Below are 11754 nucleotides of genomic sequence, written 5' to 3' on the forward strand. Positions count from 1 at the left end.
ATTTTTGCATAAAAAAAACATGTGTTTTTAATAAGAAATTAATAATTAAAATAAATATTTTTTTGTTATGAAATACACGTTTTCATTATGTCTAAATGAGTTAGATTGAAGGCATTTCAAACACCCTCACTACCATCTCCGACCTCTGCAGTCTAGACGAAAGAGGTCGGTGATGGTAATGAGAGAAGCTTGAAATGCCTTCACGTCAACTCCAAGACGGCGGTTAGGGGTATCCGCAAGAAAAAAAATATTTTATAAAAGCACTGAAATAGGTCGGAAATGGTAGTGAAGGTGCTTAAAATGCCTTCACGTTAACTCCAAGTCGGCGGTTAGGATATTTGCAAGAGAAAAAATATTTTATAAAAGCACTTTTATTTGAAGAACATATGAAAAAATAGAATTGAAATTAATGCATTCAAAAATATTGAGAATTTTGAATTTATAGAAAAAAAATGAGAAAAAATTGGTGAAGGGACTAGTTTGGTGCATGACATTCAATTTCAGGGACTAAAATGAGTCACTTAATGCAAAGTGACGGACTAATTTGGTGCATCTACAACGATGCCATAATGGATGACATGTGGACGAATATTGTTGCAACACGTGGCACAAACAGACACGTGGCCAAATAACATTGTGACACGTGGCACAACCATCCACGTCAGCATGCCACGTGTCACTAGTCACCACATCATCATACTATTACATGTGGTCAAATCATGAAAGTGACATGTGTCACTTACAGTCCACGTCATCATGTCATGTCATCATATCGTTAATATGGTGCATTTTTTTCAATCTCAGGGACGTAATTGATGCAATTGGAATCTCTGTGAAGATTTTAGTGCACGACACCAATTTCAAAAACCATTTTAGGGTTTAACTCCAAAAAAATTCTCATTAAAAATATAAAAAATTTAAAATTGTAATATATTTATTTTACATTCATTAAATAAAAATATTTAAAATTTTTCAATAATAATAAACTTATCAATTATCACATGCCATAAAAACACAGGACATATATTAGCTAAATCCTAATAATTAAAATCACAAAAATCCTAAATTTAAAATCACAGAAATCATACATAATCACAATTGAACAAATTATAGAAATTATAACAAAAATTGTGAGAATCAAACTATTGCAAATTAATTTTATTATGGAGGCATTACCGGGCTGTGGTGTCAGGAAGACAGTAATCAGACCCTGCGAGTTGCTGAAAGGAACTCGAACCCTCCGATTTTCTGTAAATTAAAAAAAATTTCTCACGCACAAGTCGGACAGTAGATCCAAATTCAAACAAAAAAACCAACAAAAAAAAACGGACCATTTTCATTTTGCTTAGGAGATATAACGCGGTCCGATTTCTTCTATGTGAATTTTGTATGCTACAAGCAAAACGGACCCTCCGATTTGTTTACAAAATTTTTAAAACAAAGAATTCGGAGGGTCCGATTTCTTCCTATCAAATTTGAGCCAAAAACTATCCCACAATTCTGTATAACACCCCCATCTTCTCTAGTCCGACACAATACCTGTCCCTCTTCCATAATGAAAAAAATCAACCTCGAACTAATCATTAAATCGATTCAATAATCTAATCGGAGTCAAACTATGATTGAATCATTTTAATTAAATATACAATAAAATTATCAAAAATTTAATGTATAATTTCATATATTCAAATTCAATATTTTCTAAACTAATTTTCACAACATCCATAATTTATTAGTAGCCTTTGTAATATACCAATACTCATCATATATAAAACTCAATCTCTTCCTTTTTTTTTCCCAACTATTTATTTGTTAGCAATTTGGCATTGATAAGATTACTTGGGTCAACCTTATCTAAATTTTTTAATAAATTTTATTATTGTTGTCATTATTTACCTAATAATCTTTGTTAAATAAAATAATATAATTTTATTTTAAGTAAAACCCCATATATCATTTTCCTAGAAGTAATTCGATTCAAACATTAGAAATTTTATAGAAATCATAACATGGGTTATTCTATAGTGAGAATTCAATTCAAAATTATTAAGGATTTGTTTGAAAATTTTAAAAGTAATTTTTTTGAATTTTTGACTTATAAAAAATAGTAGTATTAATATCTAATTCAATTTTCAAAATTAAATTACAGTTTTTTAAAAAGTTATTTAGGAGTTTAAAAAAATGATTTTTTTTATAATAATTTTTTTTATCACATTTCTTTTAAAATAAACACTTTTAAAACTAAAAATTTAAACACAAAATAATTTATTTATAAACTATTTTTAATATAAATATTTATTATTTAAACTATTTTTAAAAAAAAAAACTTAATTAAAAATTGAGTCTAAAGTCTAAACCAACCATCAACATAAAAGAAAATTATAATACTTGGGGTATAAGTTAACATGTTTGGGGGAAAAATGGAATGCGCAGAAGAAGATTAGGGCAACGTCAGCATGGAGTATATGTATAAAAGCATCCCTGGGCGTAGCTGCGTCTTCTTCTTTCTGAAGCTCAAGGACTGCAACTGCACATCTCGGCAACGATTCGGTACGCTTTTCTTTTATCCAATCAATTTCCAAAGCTTCTATCTTTTTCGCCGTTCCAATTTAGTCACCTGATTGAATCTCTCTTGCGCTGCTCAGAATTCGCATTATTCCCTTCACATTGTTTTGCACATTGCTCCTGCTTCGTTGAAACCGTGAGAGTAGAAGAAAAATTTTCATACTTGGGGTTCTTAGAACAACTTGCAGTCAATTTTTTTCATTTGCAGCTTTCAATTGAGTTCCTTTGTAAAAATTATGACTTCAAATTGTTGTGTTATGTTTGATGTAAAACAGTCATTCTGAGTGTTTTTTTTTTCCCCTTAGGTTCTAACTTCGAACTAATTCTAGCTTAATAGTTTTTGAGTGGATAATAGTTCATATGGCAACATTGTGATGGTTTTTTTTTTTAATCATGACAGAGATTGACCAAAATGTTCACTTCAAGGAAGAAAATCCACAAGGATAATGATGCTGAACCCACTGAGTTTGAGGAGACAGTTGCACAGGTTTATGTTGCCTCCTTTTAAGGATTTTACTGATTTAATGAACTAAACACTATGCTCTTCACTGAAATCCTGAATTTTTTGTTTGTTTGTTTGTTTGTAGTACGTGTTTGATTTGGAGAACACTAATCAGGACCTGAAAAGTGATTTGAAAGATCTTTACATAAACCAGGCAATGTAAGTATATTGCCAATTATTAAGGCTGTATTTAGAGACCATCTGAATACAGAAATATATACAAATATCCTAGTACAAATTTTCTGATAGATGTATGTTTATTAAACAATGTTATTGCTCTTCATGATAAAGTTAATGCTATTTCTTGTGCAGTCAAATGGACGTGGCTGGGAATCGCAAGGCTGTGGTCATCTATGTTCCTTTCAGATTGAGGAAGTCGTTCCGCAAAATTCATCTTCGTCTTGTCAGGGAGCTTGAGAAGAAGTTTAGTGGGAAGGTTGTAGTTTACTACATTTGACCTTAATGTGAAACCAATATACATGCCTATGATTTTCCATTCTGTTTCGTTCTGTGTTTTGATGGATGAAGATCGTACCAACTGACAGGATGTTGTGTTGATCGCCACAAGAAGGATCGTGCGTCCTCCAAAGAAAGGGTCTGCTGTTCAGCGGCCCCGTACCCGCACTTTGACTGCTGTGCATGATGCTATTCTTGAAGACGTAGTTTATCCTGCCGAGATTGTTGGCAAACGAGTCAGATACAGACTCGACGGATCAAAAATAATCAAAGTAACTTCTTGTGAAGATATTGCTCATTCAAATTCGCCAAGTCTTTATGTTTTATTTTATAAGCTGACACTAGTTTGGTTTTCACCATTGTTGCCAATTTAAGGTTTTCTTGGATCCGAAGGAACGCAACAACACTGAATACAAGCTGGAGGCTTTCTCTGGAGTTTACAGGAAGCTTACCGGAAAAGATGTATCTTTTGAGTTTCCAATCACAGATGCCTAGAATGTCTTGATGGAATTTTAGTATTTTTGTTCCAGCTACTAAGAGTTTATTTGGTGTTGTTTAATATTCTAGATTGACATGAAAATTACTACATACTGTAGAGGGTATCCATAGTGTGCAATTGTGCATGATGCGGCCATGAATTTTGTTTGCATTCTTGATACTTCCTTGCATGCTATCTTTATCGATTTATTTATTTACCCTTGGAAGTCTACTAGAAGTGAAATATTGGATCTTTTTTATTCCCATGCTAATAACTACTAACATTGACTAGACAATGTTGTTAAATCACAGAAACAAGAGAAAACGATTACAAAAATAGAAAAAAATGCTGAAACATAAACATCATGTGCCTTCAATCATTGGAAATATTGGAGGTGTGAATTGAAGATCATAGTTGTTTACAAGAGTCAAAGGTGTGAACAAGAATGCTTCCTCATCAAATGATTTGTAGATGTACTAGACACGTTTGATTATTTGTTTTGCATGCAAAGTTGAGATTGCAGTTCTTGGAGTTGGTATTTCGAAATCTTGTTAAAAATTTAAAGTTACATTCTGACAATGACCACCTCAGCTTTTCAGAGTAGTGGAATAATTTCTGTTTTCTAATCTCCTCACTTGATTCTCAACTCATTGACTCTACTGTACAGGATGTAACACTTTCTTTCGCATTGAGTTGTATATAACAATATTTTATTTTTATTTTTCAACTAATAATTTCCAAGATATTAAAAAGATCATTACAAGTATATCGTCGGCAATGATGTAGACATAGATCAGAATATTTTGGAGGAACTTCATTTATTGATTATTCGTCGATAAATAGAATACATCCAAGAGACTTAAAATGAAAAATTTTGCTATTAACCCCTGCTCTATACAGATGCAACTTGGATGCACTAATGATGCTAATCTCAATGTTAGGAGCTGCAAAAAGAACATCACCTTCAATTACTTGAAAACTAGGACAGTGGGAACAAAGACAGCCACAAATTTTTCTTTCTTATCTATATCTCCATTGTCTGTGATGTATCATATACCTGCTTGTATGTGAGCATGGAACAAAGAGTCTGGACATCTCTGTGTTTGGGATGCATTCAACACAATTCCCGGCTAAATTTGCGCCAAGGAACAAGGCTTCACCAGCAGCAAGTTTTACATAGTTAAGAAAGAATGCTGCAATGACACCGACAGCTTCTTATCTGTCAATTGCCTCACCTGATGTAAAACACGAATGTTTCGATATCTCTTAGTCAAACAAGTTAAATTTTATATTACATTAAGCCATCTTGAATTATCAACAACAGAATCATAACTTCCCAGAGCAAATTAAATAAGCAATCAACTAACCTTGCTTTCATCATGGACACGAAATTTCAAACTATTTTTATTAGCTAACATTCGGTGTGTGAATGAAACTTTTATTTCCAGTCAAACAAAATGAAACTTTTCTGGGAATTTCCCCTTGGAGAAAGCCATGTAATAATAGGAGCTATAAACTTATCCATTTGGTAAATGTTCTTGTCTTAACTTTACGATCAACTCATTTATTTATTCAGTTGTGCTATATGCACACCATTTTCAGCCATCGTATTTATATACGTATACAATATAAAATACAAAATTCAAAAATTAAAAATAAAAACCTCACTCTCAACCTTACTCTCACGCGCTGAAACAACGTTCTTCTTTCTCCTTTCCTCACTCTCACTCTCACTCTCACTCTCCGACGCGACTCCTTTCTCATCCTCATTCTCAACGGTGATTCTCCTTCCCTCTCTCTCTCCAGCGGCACGATTCTCCTTCCCTCTCTCTCCGGTGGCACGATTTTCCTTCGCTCTCTTTCAGGCGCGGTTGCGATTCTCCTTCCTTTGTCTCTCATTCTCAACGGTGATTCTCCTTCCCTCTCTCTCTACGGCGGCACGATTCTCCTTCCCTCTCTCTCTGGTGGCACGATTCTCCTTCGCTCTCTTTCAGGCACAGTTGTGATTCTCCTTCCTCTGTCTCGGGCGCAGTGCTCTCTGTTTTAAGCGTGAATTTCATCGACTGCATTTTCCTTGTTTGATTCTGCATTTTCCTTGCATTTTCCTTGTTTTATTCTATCAGTTTCTTCGACGGTATTTTTCTTGTTCGTTTCCAGCATCTATTAGCTTCTTCGACCACATTTTCCTTCGTTATTTTGAGTTTCTATAAATGAATTTGTGTTGTGCATAGTTTGTACTAAAAATATTTAAGTTAGGATTTTGAATTGAAGTCTCACTATGCTAATTTTAACAATTAATTATTAGTAGACTATTAATTGATTATAACTGAATTTTTGTGATATGAGTTGAAGTATATTTGATTATTATGAGTTTGATTGTGCTCAGTTTTTTAAAATTATATTATAGTATAGTTGGATGTTTTCCTGTCCAATACTCTTGTCAACATTTATGTCAGAAATTGGCAATTTGTTTTGCGCACAAAAGCTGTTTGCTGAAATGCCCCAAAGGAAACACGGTTTCGTGGTCTTGTTTGATTTCAGAATATGCACAAAATGGCATGCCTGATGACGTTTATATTCTATTCAAAGAGATGATTTCTGCTGGCCTCATGTCAAATCACTATGCCATTGGCAGTGCCCTTCGAGCTTGCCAAGACGAAGGTCCAACTAGGCTTAAACTCGGCATGGATAATTATGCCTTAATTTCTAAGTCTCTATTTTTTTCAGACTTAAACAAATGTGATATTTACAGCATGTTTGATTATAATTGAATTTTTGTTATATGATTTGGAGTCTATTTGATTATGCTTAGTTTTTAAAATATGATATTACAATATATTTGATTATAGCATACTTGATATTTGATTATTGAGTTTTAACTTTTTTTACTTTTTGAATTTGATTGAATTTTGGTTGTTTAATTTGCTAGTTTTGAAATATGCGAAAGAAGATTGCACCAAAACGAGTAGAAAGAGAACCAGAAAACAGGGATACCAAAGAAAATAAAAGAAAAAATGTATCGAAAAAACTTCGAAGGAGAAGAAGTAGAGAAAGGTATTTTGTCTTTATTTTTTTTATCTTTTATGCTAGATTTTTTTCCATATGATAAGGTCTTTGCATGCTCTGATTTTATTATGCAGAGTGCATTACTAAATATTAGTTTACACAATGAATCAAATGCTACTTTATTTAACACATGTTGTATTTTACTGTTTGATTATTATCTCTGAATTTCAGAAATAATACTCACTGAATGCAGTGGAGTTCAAATCTTTTATTTTGCCACTTTAGCTAACACATACTGTAACTGACAATTCCAAAGCATGATACATGGCTACTGTGTGTGTGCAATAAAGAGAAGTGTGAGTTACATTTGCTCCAATTATTGGTCTTTTCCAGTGATTAACTTGCAACTTTCAAAGTTTGACCTATAATTCTGGTTTCCAATAAAGTTGCTATCAGTGTGTCCATGATCTATATCTAGCTGCATTACACTAATTAAGTAAAAACATTATTCACAGTAACCTCCAACACTAGCCTTACATAGGTCTGGTTGATTATTATCACTAGGTCACAAGCTAAGCGCTTATTAATTATTAATTATTAAAGTTTAGAAAATTAATTAATTAATCAATTAATAAAGAAGCACGAAGAATCTGTAGGTCTTTTTAGTTGGAAACTAGTTCATCATCAATTAGGTTATCACAATTCAAGAAACAGCATTTCTTCTTGTTATATATAGTCAACATGGTCTAAAAATTAAGTGTTAGTAACGGTAATTAATAAGAAAATGTGTCACTAATAAGAACTCTGATCTGATCCTTTTTTCCCCTGCAATGCAGTAATGGTAATTAATAAGAAGGAAAAAGGGGAGATTTAGTATTCTAGTATTCTCATTCTATATAGCAACTACATATTTTGATTACAATGTTATTCATATAGATGTTACATTATTGCCTTACTGAAATGTTTATTATTTTAACCAATTACAAGTTGGTAATTTGAATTGAAACTGAGCACGCTACTACTTTATATCTATGATTTGATTTGAATATGATTAGTATTTTCATTAATGTAGTGCTATATATATTGACACGAGAAGCGTACCAAACTTGTTAGCGACACTTTCTTCTGATTATTTGAATGATGCGCAACGCAATGAAGTCCGAGCAATGGGTTTTGGATCTCTCTTGGGTATTCCCATTTCCTAAGAAGAATTTAAACCATAATTTGATTTTGGCTCTTGTAAATGCCTATAATTCTTTCAAATTTCATCTTCCCACTCCAATAGGAAAAGTAGATGTTACTTGGAATTCAGTTGCAGCTGTCTTGGAATTGCGTGCATACAGTAATAATTAAAATTTCTTTAAGATCCTTTAGTTTATTAATTAGGATTGACTGTATAAAATCAAACATGTTGTATAACATGTTTTAAGATTCTTCATTATGTTGCTATTAAATTTGATTTTTAATATCACTTGATTGGTATAGGAGTATAACTATATATTGAATTTGAATCTTGCATTACTGATGACTTGCTTGTTGAACATTTTACATATTGAAGCTATTGATGTTAAAAATATCATGTTATGCTGAGTTTGATTATCATGTTGACTACTGAGTTTGATTATACATATTTACTGAGTTTGATTATACATGTTTACCGAGTTTGATTATAATAATGTTTCTCTCATTATTTTCTTTAAAATAAGTGACCCATTCAAGGAGGTAACTAAAGAGCATGAGCCCATGCTTTTAGAGTTCAAGAAAAAAAAAAGTCCAAATGCTTTGAGACAAATCATGTTAGAAAATCCAAGAGGGGGTCCTAGATTTAGGAGAGCTTTCTTGTTGTATACATTGATAACATTTTTGTTATCAATAAATACAACAATAACTTGGGATAAAATTTTTCCATTTGTAATTGATGTTGATAATCCAATGAAGTATAATTGGATTAGATACATTGTTGATGGCGTTGCTGATGGAGTTAATAACTTTAAAGAAGTGGTGTCAAATTTGAATGGGTGCATATATTTGCTTTAGGTATTTTTTATTTAAACTAATTTTAATCAAAAGCATGTTTGATTATAATATAACTTTAATTAATTGAATTCAGATTTTATACTTCCATAAGCAAATATATGGACCCTTTGATTTCGAGAAAGAACCACAACCGCCTTGGCTTTTCCATTGGACAAAGAAACTCATTTCTGCCCAAATAACATTAGAAAGAAAAAGTTCATCAGTACTTGCATTGTCCGCTGTCTAAAATTTTATTTTCTATCCATAGTGAATGAATTTTCACTAATTATGCATGTCTTATAAGGACTGGTTAGGTCAAAGGAAGAGCAACCTATGCCTAAAAGGCCAGTTCGACCTAAGAAAAGCGTTGTGAAAGAGGCTACTAAAGTGGAAAAAGAGCAAAGTGAAAAGAAAAAAGTGGTAGACAGCCCTAAGAAGGATAAAAAAGAATTGAGGCAAGAAGATTCTGCAAAATCAACCAAAGTGAAAAAACAACAAAGTAAAAAGAGAAAAGTGGTAGACAGTCCTAATAAGGACAAAAAAGAATTGAGGCAAGAAGACTCTACAAAATCAAAGAGAGAAAAGAAGCAAGAAGGAGGAGCAAACATAAGTTCCAATGAAAAGTTAGTTTGGTATTCCCATTATTCTCTGTTTTGACTTTTCAACACTCATGTATACTACATTCACTTTCGTACATGGTGTTAAAAATTAATAATTACTTGGTTTCTTTGATTATACTCTGAGTTTGATTATACATATTTTTAAAGTTTGATTATACTCAGGTTTAGTACTATATTTGACTATTGAGTTTGATTATATATGTTTACTGAGTTTGATTATAATCTGAGTTTGATTATACATGTTTACCAAGTTTGATTATATTCAGGTTCAGTGCTATATTTGAATGCTAAGTTTGATTATAATCTGAGTTTGATTATACATGTTTACCGAGTTTGATTATATTCAGGTTTAGTGCTATATTTGAATGCTAAGTTTGATTATATGTGTTTGCTGAGTTTAATTATGCTCAGGTTCAGTGCTATATTTGACTACTGTGTTTGATTATACATGTTTGCTGAGTTTGATTATAAATGACTAATGAGTTTGATTATCCTTCCCATAGTACAATCTAAATCTTCATGAAATGTAAATCGCAAATATGTTTCTAGTTTGATTACATCCTTGCTTTTCCGTGCATTATCCACAACCGGAATGAAAAGAAAACACACTCACCATCAATGCCTACCTTTAACCTTGGAGTTGAATTTCCTCTAACACCTCCAGCACCTCCAACACCTCTAACAACTATGACCTTGGATTCAATTGATGTTCCAACCCAACAAGTGTTGGGTTCAAAGATACCATGCCTAAATCAAACAACAGATGTGCCAATAGAGGTGTCAGAACCAATTGTTGAGGAATTAGTATTGAATGTTAATATGACTGAAAAATTATACGAGTGGGTGATGGACGAAAGGAAAGATGAAGAGAAGATTGTGGCAACATTTAGTGACCAGTGCAATGTCTTTCTTAAAAGGACTAATGCGCAAACATTAAAGCCACGAAATGAAATAGATAATTGGGTTAGTAACACAAAATATTTTGTTTAGTATAAAGTATTTATTTTATTCTTGAATTATTTGATTATTAATTGTTTGCTTTGCTTGTATCAAGGTGGTCAACTATTATTGATGCATGCTTAATGAGTTACCACAAACAAGATTCAAGAAAGATATATATATTTCATGAATTTAGACCCAATGGTAAGAAATTTTATTATGTATCTCTTCGTTTTTTTATTTGACAGATTTTGTTCTATTCTAATTTATGATCAATTTGATTTTAATTTCGGTTATTGAGTTTTTATAAAGTTGGGTAAGGTGAGAAGAGCTCTACATCAGCTGACATATCTAGGATCCCTAATTTTATCAAAATTAGGATGCGAGGAAGAAAACTTATTTTCTTACCTTTTTGCCATAACCGTCATTAGTGGTTATATGCATTAGATGTTTGTAATAACAAGTTTTACGTCCTTGACCCGTTGTACACATCGTAGACTGCTGAACAGGATGAAATAGATCAATATGTTGTAAGTTTATTTTGTTATAACAACTTTTATTTAGGTCTTGATATTTGATTATCATATAACTTTGACAATTTCATGACATTTTTTAGCAGGCAAGTTATCTTGACAACATGTTAGGAATTGCGGATCCTACATATGTTCAAACCCCCCTCAACTCCAACAATTGAATATTTGGACGTACCCAAACAACCAAATTTGCATGATTGTGGTTTGTTTGTAATGAAATGAATGGAATTGTGGGAATCATCTAAAGTCATGCCACAATTTCATATATTTCATTACAAACAAACCACAATCATGCAAATTTGGTTGTTTGGGTACGTTCAGATATTCAATTGTTGGAGTTGAGGGGATTTGAACATATGCAAGATCCGCAATTTCTAACATGTTGTCAAGATAACTTGCTTGTTAAAAATGTCATGAAATTGTCAAAGTTATATGATAATCAAATATCAAGACCTAAATAAAAGTTGTTATAATAAAATAAACTTATAACATATTGATCTATTTCATCCCGTTCAGCAGTCTAAGATGTGTACAACGGGTCGAGGACATAAAACTTGTTATTACAAACATCTAATGTATATAACCACCAATGACAGTTATGGCAAAAAGGTAATAAAACAAGTTTTCTTCCTCGCATCC

General features: G+C 32.2%; 1 protein-coding gene and 1 long non-coding RNA gene across 3 annotated transcripts; both read left to right on the top strand.

The window, feature by feature from the left end:
* On the top strand, nucleotides 2442-4232 carry LOC107629979 (40S ribosomal protein S7). 2 transcript variants are annotated; one of them, XM_021118299.1, is made up of 7 exons: nucleotides 2442-2550; nucleotides 2646-2701; nucleotides 2966-3052; nucleotides 3153-3226; nucleotides 3380-3503; nucleotides 3613-3795; nucleotides 3899-4232. In XM_021118299.1, exons 1-7 carry the CDS (start codon nucleotides 2457-2459, stop codon nucleotides 4016-4018), a joined length of 738 nt encoding a protein of 245 aa, XP_020973958.1. In that variant the 5' UTR covers nucleotides 2442-2456; the 3' UTR covers nucleotides 4019-4232. The 2 variants fall into 2 exon arrangements, with proteins under 2 accessions (XP_020973958.1, XP_016188448.1); XM_016332962.2 differs by lacking the exon at nucleotides 2646-2701 and having other exon boundaries at nucleotides 2475-2550.
* LOC110270000 lies at nucleotides 6015-11333 on the top strand. Its single transcript, XR_002358938.1, has 3 exons — nucleotides 6015-6135; nucleotides 6931-7055; nucleotides 8080-11333. It is a non-coding gene; the product is annotated as an uncharacterized LOC110270000 (long non-coding RNA).

The sequence above is a fragment of the Arachis ipaensis genome, chromosome B03 (genome assembly GCF_000816755.2).
Source record: "Arachis ipaensis cultivar K30076 chromosome B03, Araip1.1, whole genome shotgun sequence".
NCBI lineage: Eukaryota > Viridiplantae > Streptophyta > Magnoliopsida > Fabales > Fabaceae > Arachis > Arachis ipaensis.

Bases quoted from the DNA above. Each gene is read 5' to 3' on its own strand.
- LOC107629979 (XM_021118299.1), top strand. From the start codon at position 2,457: ATGGAGTATATGTATAAAAGCATCCCTGGGCGTAGCTGCGTCTTCTTC. The intron at 2,702-2,965 runs GTGAGAGTAGAA...TAATCATGACAG, and splicing joins GCTCCTGCTTCGTTGAAACC to AGATTGACCAAAATGTTCAC. The intron at 3,504-3,612 runs GTTGTAGTTTAC...ACCAACTGACAG, and splicing joins AGAAGAAGTTTAGTGGGAAG to GATGTTGTGTTGATCGCCAC.